This window comes from Myxine glutinosa, chromosome 2 (genome assembly GCF_964187855.1).
Source record: "Myxine glutinosa chromosome 2, kmMyxGlut1.1, whole genome shotgun sequence".
Taxonomy (NCBI): domain Eukaryota; kingdom Metazoa; phylum Chordata; class Myxini; order Myxiniformes; family Myxinidae; genus Myxine; species Myxine glutinosa.
The window spans coordinates 159,175,725-159,195,302 of record NC_136262.1 but is presented as its reverse complement, the minus strand read 5'-3'; the positions used below and the strand labels follow the sequence as shown (position 1 = coordinate 159,195,302).

Genomic DNA, 19,578 nt, shown 5'->3' with positions numbered 1-19,578 from the left:
GCCGACTTTCTTGGCGGGGACCATCAAGCATGGGGTGGAACACCACATCCCCACCGCCGGGCCACCGGTCTACACCCGGGCACGCCGCCTCGAGCCGACGAAGCTCGCCGTAGCTAAAGCGGAGTTCGCTACGCTGGAGCGGCTCAGCATCGTGTGGCGCTCCGAGAGCGCGTGGGCGTCCCCGCTCCACATCGTGCCCAAGCCCGGCGGGGGATGGCGACCGTGCGGGGACTACCAGCGCCTCAACGACGCCACCACCCCCGACCGCTACCCCGTCCCCCACATTCAGGACTTTTCCGCCCGCTTGGCGAATATGTCCTTCTTTTCAAAGGTGGACCTCGTGCGCGGCTACCATCAGGTCCCTGTCAGGCTGGAGGACATCCCGAAGACGGCTGTCATCACGCCATTCGGGCTTTTCGAATTTCTTCGGATGCCCTTCGGTTTGAAAAATGCGGCTCAGGCGTTCCAGCGCCTCATGGACAGCGTCTTGCGCGGCTTGGATTTTTTGTACGTCTACCTGGACGACATCCTCGTCGCCAGCCCATCCCGCGAAGAGCACCTACACCATCTCCGCACGCTCTTCGAACGTCTGGGCCAGCACGGCCTGATCGTGAACCCCGCCAAGTGCCGGTTCGGTGTTGCTGAAATCGACTTTTTGGGGCACCGCATCACCAGGCACGGGGCCGTCCCCCTACCGGCCAAGGTGGAGGCGGTGAAGGAGTTTCCACGCCCCCGCACGATCAAGGGGCTCCAGGAGTTCCTGGGCATGGTAAACTTTTACCATCGGTTCCTGCCCCGCATCGCCCAGCTCCTGCGCCCCTTACACGAGGCCCTTCGAGGGAAGCCGGGCAAAGGTGACGTTACCTGGACCGAGCAGATGGACACGGCGTTCTCGGGTGCGAAGCTCGCCTTGGCCAACGCCACCATGCTCGCGCACCCGGCGCTCGATGCACCGATCGCCCTCACCTCCGACGCCTCGGACTACGCGGTGGGCGCGGTGTACGAGCAATGGGTGCATGGAGCTTGGCAACCGCAGGCGTTCTTCAGCCGGCAGCTTTGCCCGCCCGAACGCCGTTACAGCACCTTCGACCGCGAGTTGCTTGGGCTTCACCTGGCGGTCAGGCACTTCCGCCATCTGCTCGAGGGCCGTGCGTTCACGGCCTTCTTCGACCACAAGCCGCTGGTTTTCGCGATGGGCAAGGTCGCCGAGCCGTGGTCGGCCCGGCAACAGCGTCACCTCGCGGCCGTGTCCGAGTACACGACGGACATCCGGCACGTCGCGGGAAAGGACAACCCGGTGGCCGATTGCCTTTCCCAGGCCGTCGCCCACGCAGTCCACCTTGGCATCGACTATGCCCGGATGGCAGCGGACCAGGCCGCCGACCCCGGGGTCCAGGCCCTGCGGACCGCCGTCACGGGCCTCCGCGTCACCGAGGTGCCCTTCGACGGCGCGGGCATGGCCCTCGTTTGCGACGTCTCCCTCGGGCGGCCTCGCCCCATCGTGCCCGCAGGCTGGCAGCGCCAGGTTTTTGACACCATCCACGGCCTGTCCCACCCGGGCATGAGGGCCTCCCAGCGGTTGGTCGCCGACAAGTTTGTCTGGCATGGCCTCCGGAAGGCCGTCCGCGGCTGGACCAGGACGTGCCTCGCGTGCCAGCGCGCAAAGGTGCACCGACACACCCAGGCCCCCTTGGCCCCGTTTACGGTGCCGGAACGTCGGTTCGACCACGTTCACGTGGACCTGGTGGGACCTCTGCCCCCCTCGCGGGGTTTCACCCATGTCCTCACCATGGTGGACCGCACCACCCGGTGGCCGGAGGCCGTGCCTTTGGCGGCGACGACGGCGGCAGACGTCGCGCAGGCGTTCATCGCCACCTGGGTCGCCCGGTTCAGCGCCCCCTCGGACATCTCGTCCGACCACGGCCCCCAGTTCACCTCGGAGCTCTGGGCCGCGGTCGCGCGGGGGCTCGGGGTCCAGCTGCACCGAACCACGGCATACCACCCCCAGGCCAACGGCCTGTGCGAGCGATTCCACCGCTCGTTGAAGGCCGCGCTCCGGGCCACCCTCCGTGATGGCGGCTGGGTCGACAGGCTCCCCTGGGTCCTGCTGGGCCTCTGGACGGCGCCCAAGGAGGACCTGCGTGCATCCGCGGCAGAGTTGGTCTTTGGACAACCGCTGCGGGTGCCGGGCGAGTTCCTCCCCGACCCCACGGCACCTTCGTCCGCGGCGCAGGAGTGTTCTGCGCTGCAGGAGACCGCCCGGAGGTTCGCCCCGGTGCCGACAGCGCACCACGGGCACCCTCCTACACACGTCGCCCCGGAGCTTCGCACCACGGAGTACGTCTTCGTCCGGCACGACGCCCACCGGACACCACTGCGGCCCCCGTACGACGGGCCTTTCCGCGTGCTGGAGACCGGGGTGAAACATTTCACCCTGGACATCGGCGGCACTCCTGACCGGGTCTCCATAGACCGCCTCAAGCCGGCCCACCTCGACGTGGACCACCCACCGCCGGTGGCTCGGCCCCCGCGTCGGGGCCGCCCCCCTGCGGGCAGACCCCCGGCACCGCCCAGCCCCGCAGGCATGCCGCCCCCCAGTCCGGCACCCATCCTGGGTACAGCCGGGGGCATCCCACCCGGCATCCCTGCATCCCGGACGCCGCCGGTCGCCAGAGGGCACTTCGGCCGGGTCATCCGTTTGCCCCGCAAACTGGCCCTCCAGGTGCGCGGGAATTCTGGGGGGGGCGCGTGTGGCGGACACGAAAGCCCACTGGTGTGGTGACATCATTCCGCGCACCAAGTGGGCGGCGGCCACGCCCGAGGGGTAGGCGTGGCCTCAGGATATACACCGGGCGCGCAGCCCGGAGCGCGCCAGTGCTACAGTGACCCCTTTGGAATAAAGAACTATAAACTTACCGCGTTGTCCGCTTCCTCCTTGGTAGCAAGTCACGCGCGTAGCACCGCGTGCTTCAAAACACAGTTTGTGTGTGTGTGTGTGTAATGTTACCGATAGACTCCGAAACGGAGAGGCTCACGTGCTTGATATTTGGCATAGACATGGCCATTGAGCCTGGGACGAACATGACTGAGACCATATTTGACGAGATCCATATTTTTTATTCATATTTAGCTCAGTGCATTTCAGCGAAGTACCCGCTAATCTCAGCCAGTGCGAGCAGCTCGCCGATTCGCTCAGAGCGATCACGTGATGTTCCATCCCGTCACACGTCACACGTAATTCAGGGCGAAAAGCCATTGCGTTCTTTCACCTTTATGCGACCGTGTTTTGTGTCGATTTTGTGCGATATGAATTAAATTGTAATTCATATTTCGTGTTTACGAATTCGAATACGAAGGATTTCCCCTTTCCCCTTTCGATTTCGAATACGAATCGAGTACGAGCTTGAGTCGAGAGGGCGAATGTACGGGTTGGGAATGTACGGGTCTCCCCTCCCCACCCGGCAATGCCGGGTACTTCTGCTAGGATCACGTGATGTTCCAACTTTGCCGCCATAATCTCACAGTTATGCGTTCGCACGTAATTCAGTTTTTTCACATTTCAGCGAGGAACATTGCCATTCACACCACATAGGTTTTTTTTCACTTTCATCTGATATTTGTGATTTATTTCAAACAAACTGTATTTCCCATCTACACGGCCATGTATTCCTATTAACGTTATGTGAAGTACATAAATTGTGTGGATTACATCATTTCTGGATGTGATCAATTGCCAGTAACCATCTATATCCCTCCCCTCCCCTTCCCTCCTCCCCCTCCCTTTCCCTTCCCCCTCCACCCTACCCTCTCCCCTTCCCCCCTCCCCTTTCCCCTCCCCTCCCCCTCCCCTTTCCCCCATGCCCCTCCCTTTCCCCCCCTACCCCTTCCTTTCTGTCCTACCCCTTTGCCCACCCCCTCCCCCCTCCCCCTCTCCCTCCCCCTCTCCCTCCCCCCTCCCCCTCTCCCTCTCCCTCCCCCACCCCCCTCGCCCTCCCCCCTCCACCTCGCCCTCCTCCCTCCCCCCACCCTCCCACTCCTCTCCTCCTCCCATCCCTCCCCCTCCCTTTCCCTTCCCCCTCCACCCTACCCTCTCCCCTTCCCCCCTCCCCTTGCCCCTCCCCTCCCCCTCCCCTTTCCCCCATGCCCCTCCCTTTCCCCCCCTACCCCTTCCTTTCTGTCCTACCCCTTTGCCCACCCCCTCCCCCCTCCCCCTCTCCCTCCCCCCTCCCCCTCTCCCTCCCCCACCCCCTTCGCCCTCCCCCCTCCACCTCGCCCTCCTCCCTCCCCCCCACCCTCCCACTCCTCTCCTCCTCCCATCCCTCCCCCTCCCCCCTCTCCTCTCCTCCCCTCCCCCTCCCCTGAGGTTTTTTTCGGGAGAGTTTAAGGAAGCGCTCTATTACCTTTTCACCGCCCGAATGCACGTCTTCTCTCATGGACAATAAGGGCTTTTACCACGGAAGTAACAAATTAGCCTAGCTTTCCTTATGCAGTAATATCATTTTTGTAATAATAATAATAACATGAACTATAATCGTAACACTGCAATCCCTTTGTCATAACTGCAAAGTTTCCGGGTTAAAGCGGTGTATTATTCAAGACGCAATGAGAACACCTGCATGAAAAACTTTCCAATGTGGCGACATTGCACACCGCTAACCTTAGGAACAAATATGCACGTGCTCAATCAACTTGATTGCGTGGATGAAGAAAGTCGAAAACGACTCGAGCATTATGCTGATTGGTTGTTGCAACTGGGTGAAGGGAGCCTGTCTTCTGTGGAGGGTAACCTTTACGATGACGTAATGGCATTAGCACCTGCACTTTGACTTTGTGTGAACTCGGAAGATGACGTCATCAACCATGTGTACACGGAACTCGAAGAGCCATCCAATCATACAAATTCTTAGTGGTTGGCTTCAGGTGCGATTTTCACCACACGAATAACATGATTGATCTGCTCAATAGTAAGATCGTTGACCGTCTGCCGGGTGACACATTCATTGTCAAAGGTGTTGATTAATTTGTCAATTAAAACCTATCTGCCCTTTATCCACCTGAGTTTCTCAACTCAAATGTTCCATTTCTGCCAACGCATGAGATGTCACTGAAGGTTAGGCCAAAAACAAAATATTGCTGGTCTCTGGTCAGCCCAAAGTTCCAGAATTGATGCGACGATGCGGTTTTTTTTTTCTTTTTGAAAAGCATGGATTGCACATATAAAGGTGTTTTGTGTGTCCTCATCTGCCGTGGCGCCGTCCAGAGAGAAATTAAAGACAGCCAATGGGACTGGTAGGCCTTTTGGTAAATAATGAACACAAGCTTAATAAGTTATTTTAAAAATGTATTTATTCTGAAAATCATTAAGTTCTTCAAGCATATTAAAGACTGCCATTTCGTTCTCGAGATCGCCTCGCCGTACCGTCAAACATTTCAATGCGTCGATCGCGTCAACACTGCGCATGCGCAAGTGGTCTAACAGGCGATTGCCGAAGTATTTGAATGCTGAAAAAAACGCGCATGCGCAAATGACTACACCCCTGGATCAATCTTCGTGTACGGGATGACACACTGCATGTGTATCAAAGCCGCGCATGCGCAGATGGGCTGTATGGTGTGGTTCAAATCGGCGCATTATTGCAGCTGGGCTAGGCTAAACGGCTAACGCGGGAGCGCTTGAATCCATGCCGATGGTCTCACACGATCTCTTCTCCCAGTCCACCAGATTATCACAGACAACTTCATGACAAACGAGATAGGATCCATGCCTAACTAACGAGACCACCCGCAGCTCTCTCGGTCCTTTGGTTGTTTCACACGAACCCGACAAAGAACGTCTTCGTTTCAATAAATGACAATATCCAGCCGATTGGATTCATGACGGCACGGCACACAAAACTACTCATCTCTTTGGAACGGCTGGTTGTATTTGGACAAACTAAGCGTAGTTTTGTAGGGGAGAACCATGCGCGAACGTTGATACCAATGGCGACCCTCACAGACCCGCATTTCCCGAGATAACGCGCCGGCCCGGCAACATGCATACATTATATGGCTCCTCACGCTCCAAATGGCGTTTTCGGCAAGAACGTGACGTTACGGCTCACTTAATTGCAATTATCTCGTCTCGGCACCGCCTCAAGTATACGCGAATACTTGAGGCGGCGCGGCATTGTTTATGTTTAATGTGCTCTATCATTTATGATGTGCTCTATATTTATATAGACGGTGCGCGCTGTTGTAGGTACCATTGGAAATTTGAAAAAAAAAAAAATTGTTGACACGCAGGGTCAAAATCGATGCGCACGCTGACCAGAGACCGGAAATATATATTTTTGGCCTTAACACTCATCATGCTGTTGTGAAATCTCAATCCTCGCAAAAGCGACTAACGGGACACGCTCCATCTTAACCAAGGTCACTGATTGTCGTCTTGAGCCGCGGATGCTCGGGAGTGAGCGTGCCAGGTCTATTCTCCTTATTCCTAGAATTCTTCTTTCTCCATCTGACAGGGATCTATTTTCGTTTCCAACTCTGCAGACGACAGTTTCCGGTCAGGCAGGTCTTTGCAATAACTACAACTACAAAAGCCAGGGTCATAGCCTGCGGCGGTGTGGATTTCTGCTTCCCACCAGCGTTTTTCCCAAACAGTACATCGGGGCCCCACTCGATCTGCGTATCTTTGCCAACCAGAATGAATTCCGGAAAAGGAGAGTGACCGGACATGCTGCAGACTGACTAACCCACAACGTAGTTTTTAGTGAGGTTGTATAAATTCAATGAAATATCCAGAGTGAAATTTGGAGGGTTAATAGCTCCAATAAAAGGTTGATTTTTAACTTAAAATGAATGAATACGGCTCAGTAAACAAAATCTTTTAAAGTTCATTACAACAATGGAGGCTACACGTAAAACCTGAATTACCAGGGGCAACAATCCCCATTCCCTCCCCATCGATCCACCACTGAAATAAAAAGTTTTTTTTTTTTTTTTTACTGATTATAACTGATAAATTGGGGTAAATACCACACTGAATACCATTTACTGATTTGGGGTAAATACCAGTTACTGACCACAGGGGTAAATAACATGACCCTTCCTGCCGCTTCCATGCAGAGTGGGTGCACTAGTACCTGTAAATGTGGGCAGTCATCATTATTACGTCGCAGAAAAAAAAAATACACTTCACAAGCCGTTTTATACGGGGGTATCCATGAAATAATAAATATAGTACTGAATCTAATTTACTATCAAAGAATCCGATGTGAGATTATTAATCTGCATAATGAACGCTGAACTCTCCTCTTTTCTCAACATGAATTTCCAAAACATTTGATACAGGCACGCCGGCTTGTCAGGGTGAAGTGTGGATGAAAAACTCACTCAAGCACCTCAATCTTTCCCGCTAGATCATGTCGGTCCTCTGAGTACTGACGAAGTAGCATCTGCTCCCTACACAAAGCAAGCATTACATTCAGTAATTGCATCGTCTAAAAAGTTGCTGCTTCAGATCTGGAGGTTTCTGACCTCCAGGCATCTCAGCAGCATAATTTCAAATATTTCTGCATAAAACTTTGTCAAAGTATCAGATTAAACATAGTCCATCAAAGTACCCTGCAAAATGCAAGATGCAGCCTTACCTCTCAAGGGCGACATTTTGGGAAGTAAGCTCCGATTTTGTTGTAATCAATTCGCTTTCTATCACCGCCATATTGGTCTTCGAATCCAGAAGGTGTCTCCGCAACTCCCGGTTCTCCTAGGAATTGAAAGTTTCTGTGACTAGACTGAACTGAGTTATCATGAATATGTTGTAAAACCACTTTTTCTTTTTCAGGAAAACGCCTCGTAATGAAGGAAAGCTGTAGATGAACCTTAATTGTCCCCTTTTTCAACAACTGAATCTTTCATTTCAGTGTCAAAATGAGAGCTAGAAAATGAGGAACAATTGGTAGATATCAGACTGGCATGATTGCCGAAACATTAGAGGTTACCTCTGAACTGTCTAGCCAAGGTTTGAATCTTGGCCAAGCTATAAACTGTCATCCTGGCATTTTGCATGCAAGACGATCCATCAATCCCGGTGACGTCCCTCAGGTGGACGTTGAACCGTCTCATCTAGTAGCATTAGTTGGACATTAAATACTCCGCAGTGTCCTTCATGAAAAGCAAATAAGTTGTCGCCGGCACCCTGGCTATATCCCAAATTCCTCCTGGACTGTGGGTAGCAAGTGGGCCGGTCTTCTTGGATGTTCCATGACACCAAGTTACAATGCTTGCCATCCCAGAATGGAGTTCCTCTCTGTGCAACAGCTTCTGCACTTTAAACAAATTGAACAGGTGGTTCCAATCTTTCATGTGAATGACCTTCGGTTACAAAGAGCATCGACACACAGTAGTTATCTCAAACATGTCAAAAAAAGATAAAATATATTTATATACAAGCCTAATCAAAGCTGTTATTGGTGTGTCTTAGACTATTGTAAGTATCTCATTCGTAGAACAATTTTGAATGCTCCTAATATATGCAGTTTTTATAAAGGCTTGTTACACTCGCAAAGGAGCCTTGTGGGCTGTCAATAGTTGATGTATGGGGAATAAAAGAACAAGAGGGACAACAATGATAACGATGACAGATAACAACAGCAATGACGATGACAACAACAGGATTAGGAGGAATAGAGGAGGAGGAATGATGGTGATAAGAACACCAATGACGATGAGGACAACAGCAGCAGCAGGACAAATTAGAATGAGAAGTGGAGGCGCAGCAACAGCAGAAACAAGAGGGGGAGGAGGAGAAGGAGGTGCAGCAGAAACAAGAGGAGGAGTAGCAGCAGCAGGAGTAGCAGCAGCCACGGGAAAAGGAGGTGCAGCAGCAAATCCATGACCATACTTCCACAGGAGTACTTTGACGTAAAAACTTACCTCAATCATATCATCAACTTTATTCTGCAAGGTAGCCATCTGTTCATGCTTCATGTCATTCTCCGGCTCCTTCTTCAACTGCAAACAAATAATTAAACTAGAAAACATCTGAAAATGCAAATCCCGTCCGCGTCTGTTTGTATTCAAATGTCTTTTTCTTCTTCTTCCGTATACTCAAAATAACGAAAACAGTTTAAAAACTAGAAAGAGCAATCTGATTGCAGAACCTGGCCAGGACGTGTTTTCTGTGGTTTATAGCGTTTGTGTTAAAACAAATATGGCGGCCGAACTACGTGACCGATGACATCATTATTATTATTTTTTTTCTCTAACAAATTAATCCCTAGATGACACAAGAAATTTCATCTTCATTGTATGAAGTTTTGTACGTACTTGTCGAATTATGACGTCAAAATGGAGGCACCTATGACAAGTATGACATCACCATTAACTTATTTTATTCCCCATAGAGAGTTATTTACAATGAGCCATGTCTCAATTTTTTTCTATGCAGCACTTTCGGAGATATAGAGGTGCAAAGTTTTTCAATTTTTCAAAGATGGTGCCCATATCACGTGACCTATGACGTCATAATTATCATTAAAAATTATGCAGGTGGAGGTGCACCTATGGCGAAAATTTCCTGTCAATCAGACCATCGGTTGCAGAGAAAATAATATTTATTCTGTGCGGACAGACAAACAACCGGACTCAAATGCAATACCCTCTCCTCAGGCGAAGGTAAAAATACAAAATGAAAATTAAAGATTTTATGCAGCCTATACCTTTGAGCTTTAGATGTAAAAAAACAAAAAACCAGCTTCTAGCATTTGATTGATGACCCAATTATGTGACCCAATATGCAAATTCTTAAAATTTCAGGTCAATTGGCCAAAGAGCGGTGATTTTATGCAACCATGACCTTTGACCTTTTGATTTAAAAAAAACAATCGACTCCTACCTTTTGATTAGTGAACCAATTCAGTGACCCGATATGCAAATTCGTTAAATTTCAGGTCAATCGGGTGCAAATTGGAAATTTTATGCAACCTTGACATTTGAGCTTTTGATCTTAAAAAAAACAACAAAAAACAACAAAAAAAAAACAATTAGCTTCTAGCAGTGAGCAAATATGCAAATTCTTAAAATTCAGGTCAATTGAATGAAAATTGATGATTTTATGTGATGCTGACCTTTGACCTTTTGAGAAAAAAAATCATTTGCCTTCTCTATTATTATAAAGCTTTGGTGTATATTCGATGACAAAACTCAAATGGTAAAAACACTTTATAAAAAACAGATGGTAAAAAAACCCCGGACAGGACGGACGGACACACACACGGACACACACAAAACCTCGTCGCCTGCTGTGCTATAAACAGGCTAAAGATGGTCTAATTTACACTGGTGAAACATCTCGTATGCATGCCCTAACAACTACAGGAAATAGTAAATTAGAATGTATGAAGGTTCTGCCTGCATTGTGCTAAATAAGAAGGAAATATCATTATGTTTATACCGTACTTGTTTCGGTCATCTGGCCGATATCAGAAACACCAACCTTTAAGAGCTTCTCTATGGCACTTTGAAGATTGAGGATTTCATCATCATAGAACTGCTTCAGCTCAGCCTGTTCAGTCTTGGCCTGGCTTCTTTCCTGGAAAATCAGGATTCCAATTCTTTTTAACATGCAACCCATTTCACTACCATGTGCTCATCAAATCCAGGGAAAGTCTGTCAACAAAAAAAAACAAAAGAAGAAATGAAGTTTTCTTTCAACTATGGTTTTGGTTTTTAGCAGGTAAGTTTTTCTTTACTCAAACTAAATTTCAATTGTAGGGTTTACCATTGTGCCTCATAAGGAACAAACCTAATGAAGAATAATTGTCAACTTTACAACTGGAAAACAATCCTCAGCTCTCTTCTGCATATATTTGTACAGCTGGACCCTGATATTCGTAGTTCCGCTATTCACGGTTCCGCGATTTGCGGGTTCCACGCATTCGCAGTTGATAAAATGGGACCCGTTTCTCTATTCACAGAAAAGCATCCTGCGAATTCGCGTTTTTTTTCTATTCACGGCCATGTTCCGTGAATTCGCGGGTTTTTTTCCTATTCGTGGGCGTGTTCCGTGAATTCGCGGTTTCTTTCCTATTCGTGGGCGTGTTCTGCGAATTCGCGGTTTTTCAGGGGCTTAAAAAAAAAATCACGAGCCGTTAGCTTGACATATGGTATTTATAAAATCCCATCTTTCACCAGCCATGCATCAAGCAACTGGACATACACAAAAAAACATCTTCCACGAGCCACAAGCATGATCTGCTTCTAAATTCACTGCTGTGTTTTGCATTTTCATGGCTTCCGCGGCCACAAATTTTAGCCGCACTATAATGGAGAGCTTCGTGGGATGTTCCACCAGCTGCATAACACGTCATCCCCACGAGTTACTGTACAGAATGAAAACACTCTACAGTATCTATTAGTGGCCGTCTGGCCACTCTGCCATAAAGCCCAGATCGGTGGAGTGTTGAAGTGATGGTTGTCCTTCTGGAAGTTTCTCCCATCTCCACACAGGATCTCTGGAGCTCAGCCAGAGTGATCATCGGGTTCTTGGTCACCTCTCTTACCAAGGCCCTTCTCCCCCGATTGCTCAGTTTGGCCGGGCGGCCAGCTCTAGGAAGAGGCCTGGTTGTTCCAAACTTCTTCCATTTAAGAATTATGGAGGCCACTGTGCTCTTGGGAACCCTCAATGCAGCAGAATTTTTTTTATAGGCTTCCCCAGATCTGTGCCTCGACACAATCCTGTAGTTCCTTAGACCTCATGGCTTGGTTTTTGCTCTGATATGCATCGTCAGCTGTGAGACCTTATGTCGACAGGTGTGTGCCTTTCCAAATCATGTCCAATCAATTGAATTTACCACAGGTGGACTCCAATCAAGGTGTAGAAACATTTCAAAGATGATCAAGAGAAATGGGAGGCACCTGAGCTAAATCTCAAGTGTCATAGCAAAGGGTCTGAATACTTATGTCAATGTGATATTTCAGTTTTTTCTTTTTAATAAATTTGCAAAACTTTCTAAAATCCTGTTTTCTCTTTGTCATTATGGGGTATTGAGTGTAGATTGATGAGGGAAAAAATGAATTTAAACGATTTCAGCATAAGGCTGTAACATAACAAAATGTGAAAAAAGTGAAGGGGTCTGAATACTTTCTGAATGCACTGTACATTGAGAATGACCCAACATGCAAAACACCCGAATGACAGTTTATAGAACTGTCGTGATTACAACCCAGGCTTGACAGGTCAGAGGCAAGTGTGCATACCTCTAGGCTATCCTGCCAACCAAATCTAAAGTGTATGGGATGTGGGATCAGACTTTTACTTCTCCGGTGGTTTGACATATAGAATAACCAGAGAAGTGAGTCAGTGCGGTATTCTTCATCCTAATGAAGCATCACTTATTCGAAGAAAGGAAAGCAAGGAAGTAATAGTTTATGAACGACTCAGCAAAGCAGACTAGTTAAACCCACCTCGGTACGTGCACGCTCTTCCACAGCAGAGATCTTGTCCTCTACCTCAGACTCCATCTCGCTCACTGTTAAAGCAATGCGGTCTTCACTCCTGACAAAATTACAACGGAGATAATGTGAAAGACAAAAGATAGGAAAATAAAAAGGGAAAGATTGGCAGCGAGATAAGATGGGAGAAAAGGAAGCGCAAAGCACGGCAAAAGAAAGAAAAAGAGAGAAGAAGAGAGGATGTGAGGAGTGAAAGAAAGCACAAGCTCTACAGATAAATGAAATATTTGACACAGAAAAGTATGAAGGTGATAGGTGAGAAGGTGAGAAGGTGATATGTGAAATATAAAAAGATGACTCAATGATTAATTGACAATGCAGACGTACTTCTTGAGATCATGTTCAAGATGTGCCACCACAGAATGCCGGTGCTTGGCGTCGTGCAGCAGGGCGTTTACAATTTCCTCATAAGTACGTACCAAGTTCTTGTCTTCCGACAGCATAAGCTGTTTGTGTACTTCAGAAAGTTGGTCCCAGCTATTGGTATAAAAAAAAAAACAAAGATTACTCATTCGTTGATCGCATTCATCATCAACTCCCATGCAATATGTCAACATTAATCACTTCTAAAAAAGGAAACCTGCCTTAGGAAATTTCTGCCTCATCATCAATCTGCATTATAAAGTTGAGTTGCAGGACTTGCTTCTCAACCACCACAAGTAGATGCGTGTTTATTGGTCTTCTACAACCTCCCGTCTGTCCTTGAGTCCCTCCATTCCCAATCACCTTCCTCCACAGTTTTCACATCCTGATTGCCCTAAAACCAAGCTTTCTGTTCATCTCCCATCCATTGTCCTACATTTTCATGCTTGTTGAATCACATCCCAATATTCATGACAAATATCAACTAGAAAGCATCTGACAATACAAAGCCCGTCCGCACCCATTATTATTCAGCAGTCTTCTTCTTCTTCCGTATCCTCAAAATAACAAAAACATGAAAAAAAGAATACAACATGAAAATTGATGATTTTATGTAGCCTTGATCTTTGAACTTTAGATCTTAGAAAAAAAAAAAAAAAAAAAAAAATCAGCTCCTAGCTTTTGATTGGTGAATCAATTCTGTGACCCAAAATGCAAATTCTTTAAAATTTCAGGTCAATTGAATGAAAATTGATGATTTTATGCAACCTTGACCTTTTCATCTAAAACAATAATCTACTCTACCTTTTTATTAGTGAACCAATTATGTGACCCAATATGCAAAATCTTAAAATTTCAGGTCAAACGGGTGAAAATTGATGATTTTATGCAGCCTTGACCTTTGATCTTTAAATAAATAAAAAACAATCTGCTTCTAGCTTTTGATTGATGAAACAATTATGTGACCCAATATGTAAATTTTTAAAATTTCAGGTTAATTGGATGAAAATTGACGATTTTATGTGACGCTGACCTTTGACCTTTTGACAAAATTATTAAGTTGCCTTCTCCGTTTATTATCATAATAAAGCTTTGGTGAAAATTTGATGACAATATATCAAATGGTAAAAAGTTATGGCCCGGACACGACACACACACACACACACACACACGAAACACACACACACACACACACACACACACACACACACACACACACACACACACACACACACACACACACACACACACACACACACACACACACACACACACCCCCTTTCCTACCTCTTAAAGTCAGAAAATAAACATTTTTTTGAAATGAAAATACACGTAGGGATGGAATCCCCAAAAAACAACCAGATATGAAAGGAAGGAATGACAAGGAAGGAATTGTTGCTTTTGGTGCAGCCTTTGGCTGCTGGTTGCATCATTTCTCTGGAAGCGCGTTTGTGCCGCTGATGCAGTGCCCCAATTACCAACAAGCTGGTACTCAATTTGCTCACCTTGGAAGGATGACAGGCTGAGTCAACCCACCTAGCATGAGATCCACCGATTGACCAGGATTTGAACCGAGGCTCCTGGGATCCCAATCCAGCACCCCAACCATTAAGCCAACACCAGGCTCCAAGGTAGGAGTGACACCATAATACAACACCACAATCCATTTACAGATTGCCATCACGTATTTTGAATTTTTTTGACATAGGGGGCGTCAGGAAGGGCATCCGGCCATAAAAACATTGCCTCAAACAGGGAACCATGATTGTCATGGGGCCCGCAAGGCTAACCCCCGCTCTGGCGGGGAAAATGGTCTTAAAACGATCATTCATTCATTCATTCATTCATTCAGGGGGCAATAGAAACAATTGTATGACGATATCTACGTTAGAGCTAGTTTTAGATTTGTGATGAGGGTTGGTGTAATTACATCCGCCACCAAAGGTGGACTGAAGGTAGACGGAGGTTTTGTTTTCATCAATGTTTGTTTGTGAACAGGACATCTCAAAACGTTGTGGATGGATTCGGATGAGATTTGGTGGAGAGGTTGGGTATATATGACTCGGACAAAATGATTCGATTTTGGTAAACATCCGGAACTACGAAGTTTAAATTTTTTTTAGTGATTCTTCACCATTGAGAGATGGGGCCAAAACTATACCTAGCATGATTACGGTTCACCAGAGGACCTGGGGAACTGAGTATGGTTCACCAGAGGACTTGGGGACCTGAGTACGGTTCACCAGAGGAGCTGGGGTCGGTTCACAAAAGGACCTGAGTACGGTTCACCAGAGGACCTGAGTACGGTTCACCAGAGGACCTGAGTACGGCTCACCAGAGGACCTGATTACGGCTCACCAGAGGACCTGAGTACGGTTCACCAGAGGAGCTGAGTATGGTTCACCAGAGGACCTGAGTACGGTTCACCAGATGACCTGGGTTCGGTTCACCAAAGGACCTGGGGACCTGAGTATGGTTCACCAGAGGACCTGGGGACCTGAGTACGGTTCACCAGAGGACCTGGGTTCAGTTAACCAGAGGTCCTGAGTACGGTTCACCAGAGGACCTGAGTATGGTTCACCAGAGGACCTGAGTACGGTTCACCAGAGGACCTGAGTATGGTTCACCAGAGGACCTGAGTACGGTTCACCAGAGGACCATGGGACCTGAGTACGGTTCACCAGATGACCTGGGTACGGTTCACCAGTGGACCTGGGTACGGTTCACCAAAGGATCTGGGTTTGATTCCTAGTCTTGGCATGTAACTTTCCCACATACGTCATTTAATTTTAAAAATCGATTATCTTTGAGGTAGTATTGTGTATAACACATGATATGAAAACTGGGCTTCAATTAGGGATCTTAAGTTCTTCAATAGCTGGTAAACTCAGGTTAGGGCAGGGATTTGGTCATGGTGCTGGCGAGGACCTGAGTAAGGTTCACCAGAGGACCTGGGTTCAGTTCACCAGAGGACCTGAGTACGGCTCACTGTTCGCCTACTCTTCGCAAGGAGCATCATCTTTAACGTCCATCCGAGGTAAGGCAGACCCATTGATGAATGACCCTGACTGTGACATACTGGGATGACAGGTTGACAGTTTATAGCTGGGTCTGGATTCGAACCCAGGTTAAATAGCTTTAAAGGCGCGTGCGTACCTCCACCTTGCCAGCCCCAACTCAGGATCAGGAACAAAAACATGTGAATGGACAAGTTATAAAAAAGCAAGTTAAACAATCACAGATTCACAGTCAAAGAAACAATCACAGAAAGTAAACAAGTTATTTATTAAATTAAGATGGGAGGGATCAGTGATCTCACTTGGACAGGTAACGTGAACAGTCCCCAAACTGCTCGTACAAATCCTTCGTGGTCTCTTCTGATTGCAGCACCGTCGTCAAAGAGCCGCCAGGTTGATCGTCACCTGCACCAGGTTCATCGGCAAGGACGTCCGAAGCTACCTGGAAGCCGTTGGCGAAATCCTCGTAACTGATGACACCGTCACCATCGCGGTCCAGACGAGCGAAGAGAGTTGGTACCTGCGCCTCGTCCAGGCCCAGCTCTCGGCACACCGCGGCGAAGTCCTTGGAGTCGAGACGTCCACGACCGTGGACATCGCACCTGGCGAACATGGAGCGCACGTCGTACGGACTCGCCGATGCCATTTTGCGGCCACCTGCATGGACTGTCCTACAGGCTCTGATACTCACAACTACCCTCACCTCTGGCTTACCTTTAATGATCACAACTAAAGATATATATAGTTTTTCGTACTAATTCCGTCACTTCCTACACTCTCGCATATTCCACTTTTGACCAATCGTTGCCTGCAGGTTACCTGGACTCCTCCCCCTTGATGGTCCCACCTTTGGCGCGAATCTGACGTAACATTCCATTGACGTCATGACGTTCCCCAAGTGCTCATGCTTGAGCTCGATGCCGCTCATGAGGAATTCGAACCTCGTTTTTGAGATGTTACACGATTTGTCTTATACACTCAATGCAGACAGAGACAGGTATTAGGTTTAGAGTAGGTATTTGTTCGAGGTGCCGGGGATAGCTCGCCTACTGTCCTGACTTTCGTGGACAGGACAGTATAAGCGTCATTCGTGAAGGTGTCCTTGCTCTGAACGCCTCGCCAGCCGGTCCGTGAAAGAGGGATGGCGCACAAATTGATGAATCACGCTACCTGTGAAACACCTGGGTCGGGATATGAACAGGTGAGAAGCGAGTGTGTCTACCTCTAGACTCAAGGCCATCCGAAAGTACCTGAAATCGTTGATACAGGTCTACAATAAATTGGTATTTAAAAGGGCATTCTGTTCTTATGAAATGTAAATCTTTTTTTGTTTGTGCTTGTTCGGGCACGGCTTTCCCTCGTGTACCACCAGGTAATGTGGAATGACCGGTTTTCCTGAATCTCAGTATTAACTCTCTTCCAGCAACTTTAACTGAAGATGGGTACGTTTTTAATTTTACAAAAAATAATTTGTCTGTGTATGTCTGTCTGTATATGTGTGTGTATCGTCATTTTTATCAGAGATGCCTGAACGGATCTTCGTCAAACTCTCAGAGGTTCATCAGTGAGTGTCGGAAAGTGTTTTAGGTAAAGAATAAATTTTTTGCAGGCAAGTTTTTTTGGCGGATTTTCAAAAAATCGTTCCATAAGCCTTAAAGTAATTCCATAAGTGCCAAAGCCGAAAAAATAACTAAAAATAATCAATTAATAAATCGAATAATTAAACAAGAAGACGTCATGCGGAGCACGATACTTGCAAAATCCGCCCCCCCCCCAAAGTTTTTCATTGATAGAGCAAATTTTCCATTTCATGAAGATTAAAATTTACGATCGTGATCAAAGCTTGGGTCAACAGGATGAAAAGTGATGATTTTGCAGATGAAAAATGATGATTTTAGAGATTTGACCTTGAGTTGACCTTTGACCTCAAAAATAGTTGGTTTCCCAATTCAGTGAGGCAATACACAAATGCTGTTCTATTTTCAAGTCAATCGGATGAAAATTGATGGGTTTTCAGATGAAAATTGATTTTAGAAGTTTGACCTAGAGTTGACCTTTGACCTTTTGACCTCAAAAACAGTTAGTTTTCCCATTTAGTGATGCAATGTGCAAATGCTGTTCAATTTTCAAGTCAATCCTTCTGTTCTTATTCGTTTATTCGTTCTTATTTGTTCGTTCGTTCTTCGACCACGTTGTTTGTGATCACATGATCACGTTGTTAAAAAATGTCTAATCTGTCCCCTGAAGACCTGTATTCTGTCATATTCTATAACACCTTTTTCTTCTTCTTCTATAAAAGGATGCTTTCGACTTGCTCACCAAATCTATTCATTCCAATTTTTTTTTCCATCTCTTATAGTGCATCTTTCATTAATTCCCTAAACTCTCCAGCACTCCATCCTCCCTCCAGCGTCCTCAAACGTATTTTTGACTCGAATGTCTCAAGAAACTCATTTTGCAATAAATGTTCGTTTCCCATTAATCGTACACTTTTCAAAATCCAATCTCACCCCTCTCCTCCAAATCTTCCCCATCACCCCTCCCCTCCAAATCTTCCCCATCACCCCTTCCCTCCAAAACTTCCCCATCACCCCTTCACTCCAAATCTTCCCCGTCACCCCTCCCCTTCAAAACTTCCCCATCACCCCTCCCCTCCAAATCTACCCCTTTGCTCCTCCCCTCCAAATCTTCCCCATCACCCATCTCTTTCAAATTTTCCCCCTTGCCCCTCCCCTCCAAATCTTCCCCATCACCCATCCCTTTCAAATCTTCCCCCTTGCCCCTCCCCTCCAAATCTTCCCCATCACCCCTTCCCTCCAAAACTTCCCCATCACCCCTCCCCTCCAAAACTTCCCCATCACCCCTCCCCTCTAAATCTACCCCCTTGCCCCTCCCCTCCAAATCATCCCCATCACCCATCTCTTTCAAATCTTCCCCCTTGCCCCTCCCCTCCAAATCTTCCCTATCACCCATTCCTTTCAAATCTCCCCCCACACCCCTCCCCTCTGAGACTCCGCTCTCACCCCTCCTCCTCAAAGCGTCCTCCCCGCTTCTTCCCCCTTCCAACTTTCACCTTCATCTCCCTCAACCTTCTGCCTCGCTCTTCCCCCTCGTCAAATAACACCTCACTGCGCCTCTCCCAATCACCATCAAACCTTTTGTCCGCCCCATTCTTCCCTTTCTCCAAGCTATTCTGTAATCTCAGACACACCTTCAACAGCTCTCCCTACCTCTTCCTCCTCTTCCACATCTTACCCTACCGCTCCCCCCCCCCTGTTCTGTATCCGATGCTCCCCCTTCCTCTTCCTCTTCCTTAACAGTATGGACCTCAAACATCCGGGGCCTTCGCTCAAACTTGTCTGATCTCTCCATACAGGTTGCATCTGACAAAGCAGACGTGATCTGCTTAACAGAAACTTTCCTCCTTCATGATGTCTCTGATTCCTTGGTATCTCTCCCAGGTTACTCCCTCCTCCGGTATGATAGACCTGAGCCTCGTCCTGGAGGTGGGGTTGCTATCTTTATAAAAAACTCTCTTCCTCACTCGCCCTGCACTGCCCTCTCTACACCTCACCCCCAGGAATACCTTTGGCTACGGCTTCCCCTTCGCTCCCACCTTTTGTTCATATGTGTGTTGTACCGTCCACCAAACAGTGATGACTCCATCTACATCTCGCTGTCTGAGAATATGGACCAA

General features: G+C 47.7%; 1 protein-coding gene across 3 annotated transcripts in view; it reads right to left on the bottom strand.

The window, feature by feature from the left end:
- The window catches only part of LOC137421126 (ras and EF-hand domain-containing protein homolog), a 47,673-nt gene extending 30,938 nt beyond the window's left edge, over positions 1–16,735 (bottom strand). The window contains exons 1-7 of one of the 3 annotated variants that reach the window (XM_068106863.2): positions 16,184–16,735; positions 12,829–12,978; positions 12,454–12,544; positions 10,484–10,579; positions 8,923–9,000; positions 7,638–7,753; positions 7,381–7,449 (exon numbers count right to left, since the gene is read on the bottom strand). In XM_068106863.2, coding sequence (XP_067962964.2) covers positions 7,381–7,449; positions 7,638–7,753; positions 8,923–9,000; positions 10,484–10,579; positions 12,454–12,544; positions 12,829–12,978; positions 16,184–16,527 — 944 coding nt within the window. In that variant the 5' untranslated portion in view covers positions 16,528–16,735. The remainder of the gene's footprint in view (positions 1–7,380; positions 7,450–7,637; positions 7,754–8,922; positions 9,001–10,483; positions 10,580–12,453; positions 12,545–12,828; positions 12,979–16,183) is intronic. The other 2 variants (XM_068106864.2, XM_068106865.2) reach the window with 2 other exon arrangements.
- Between the last annotated feature and the right edge of the window lie 2,843 nt (positions 16,736–19,578).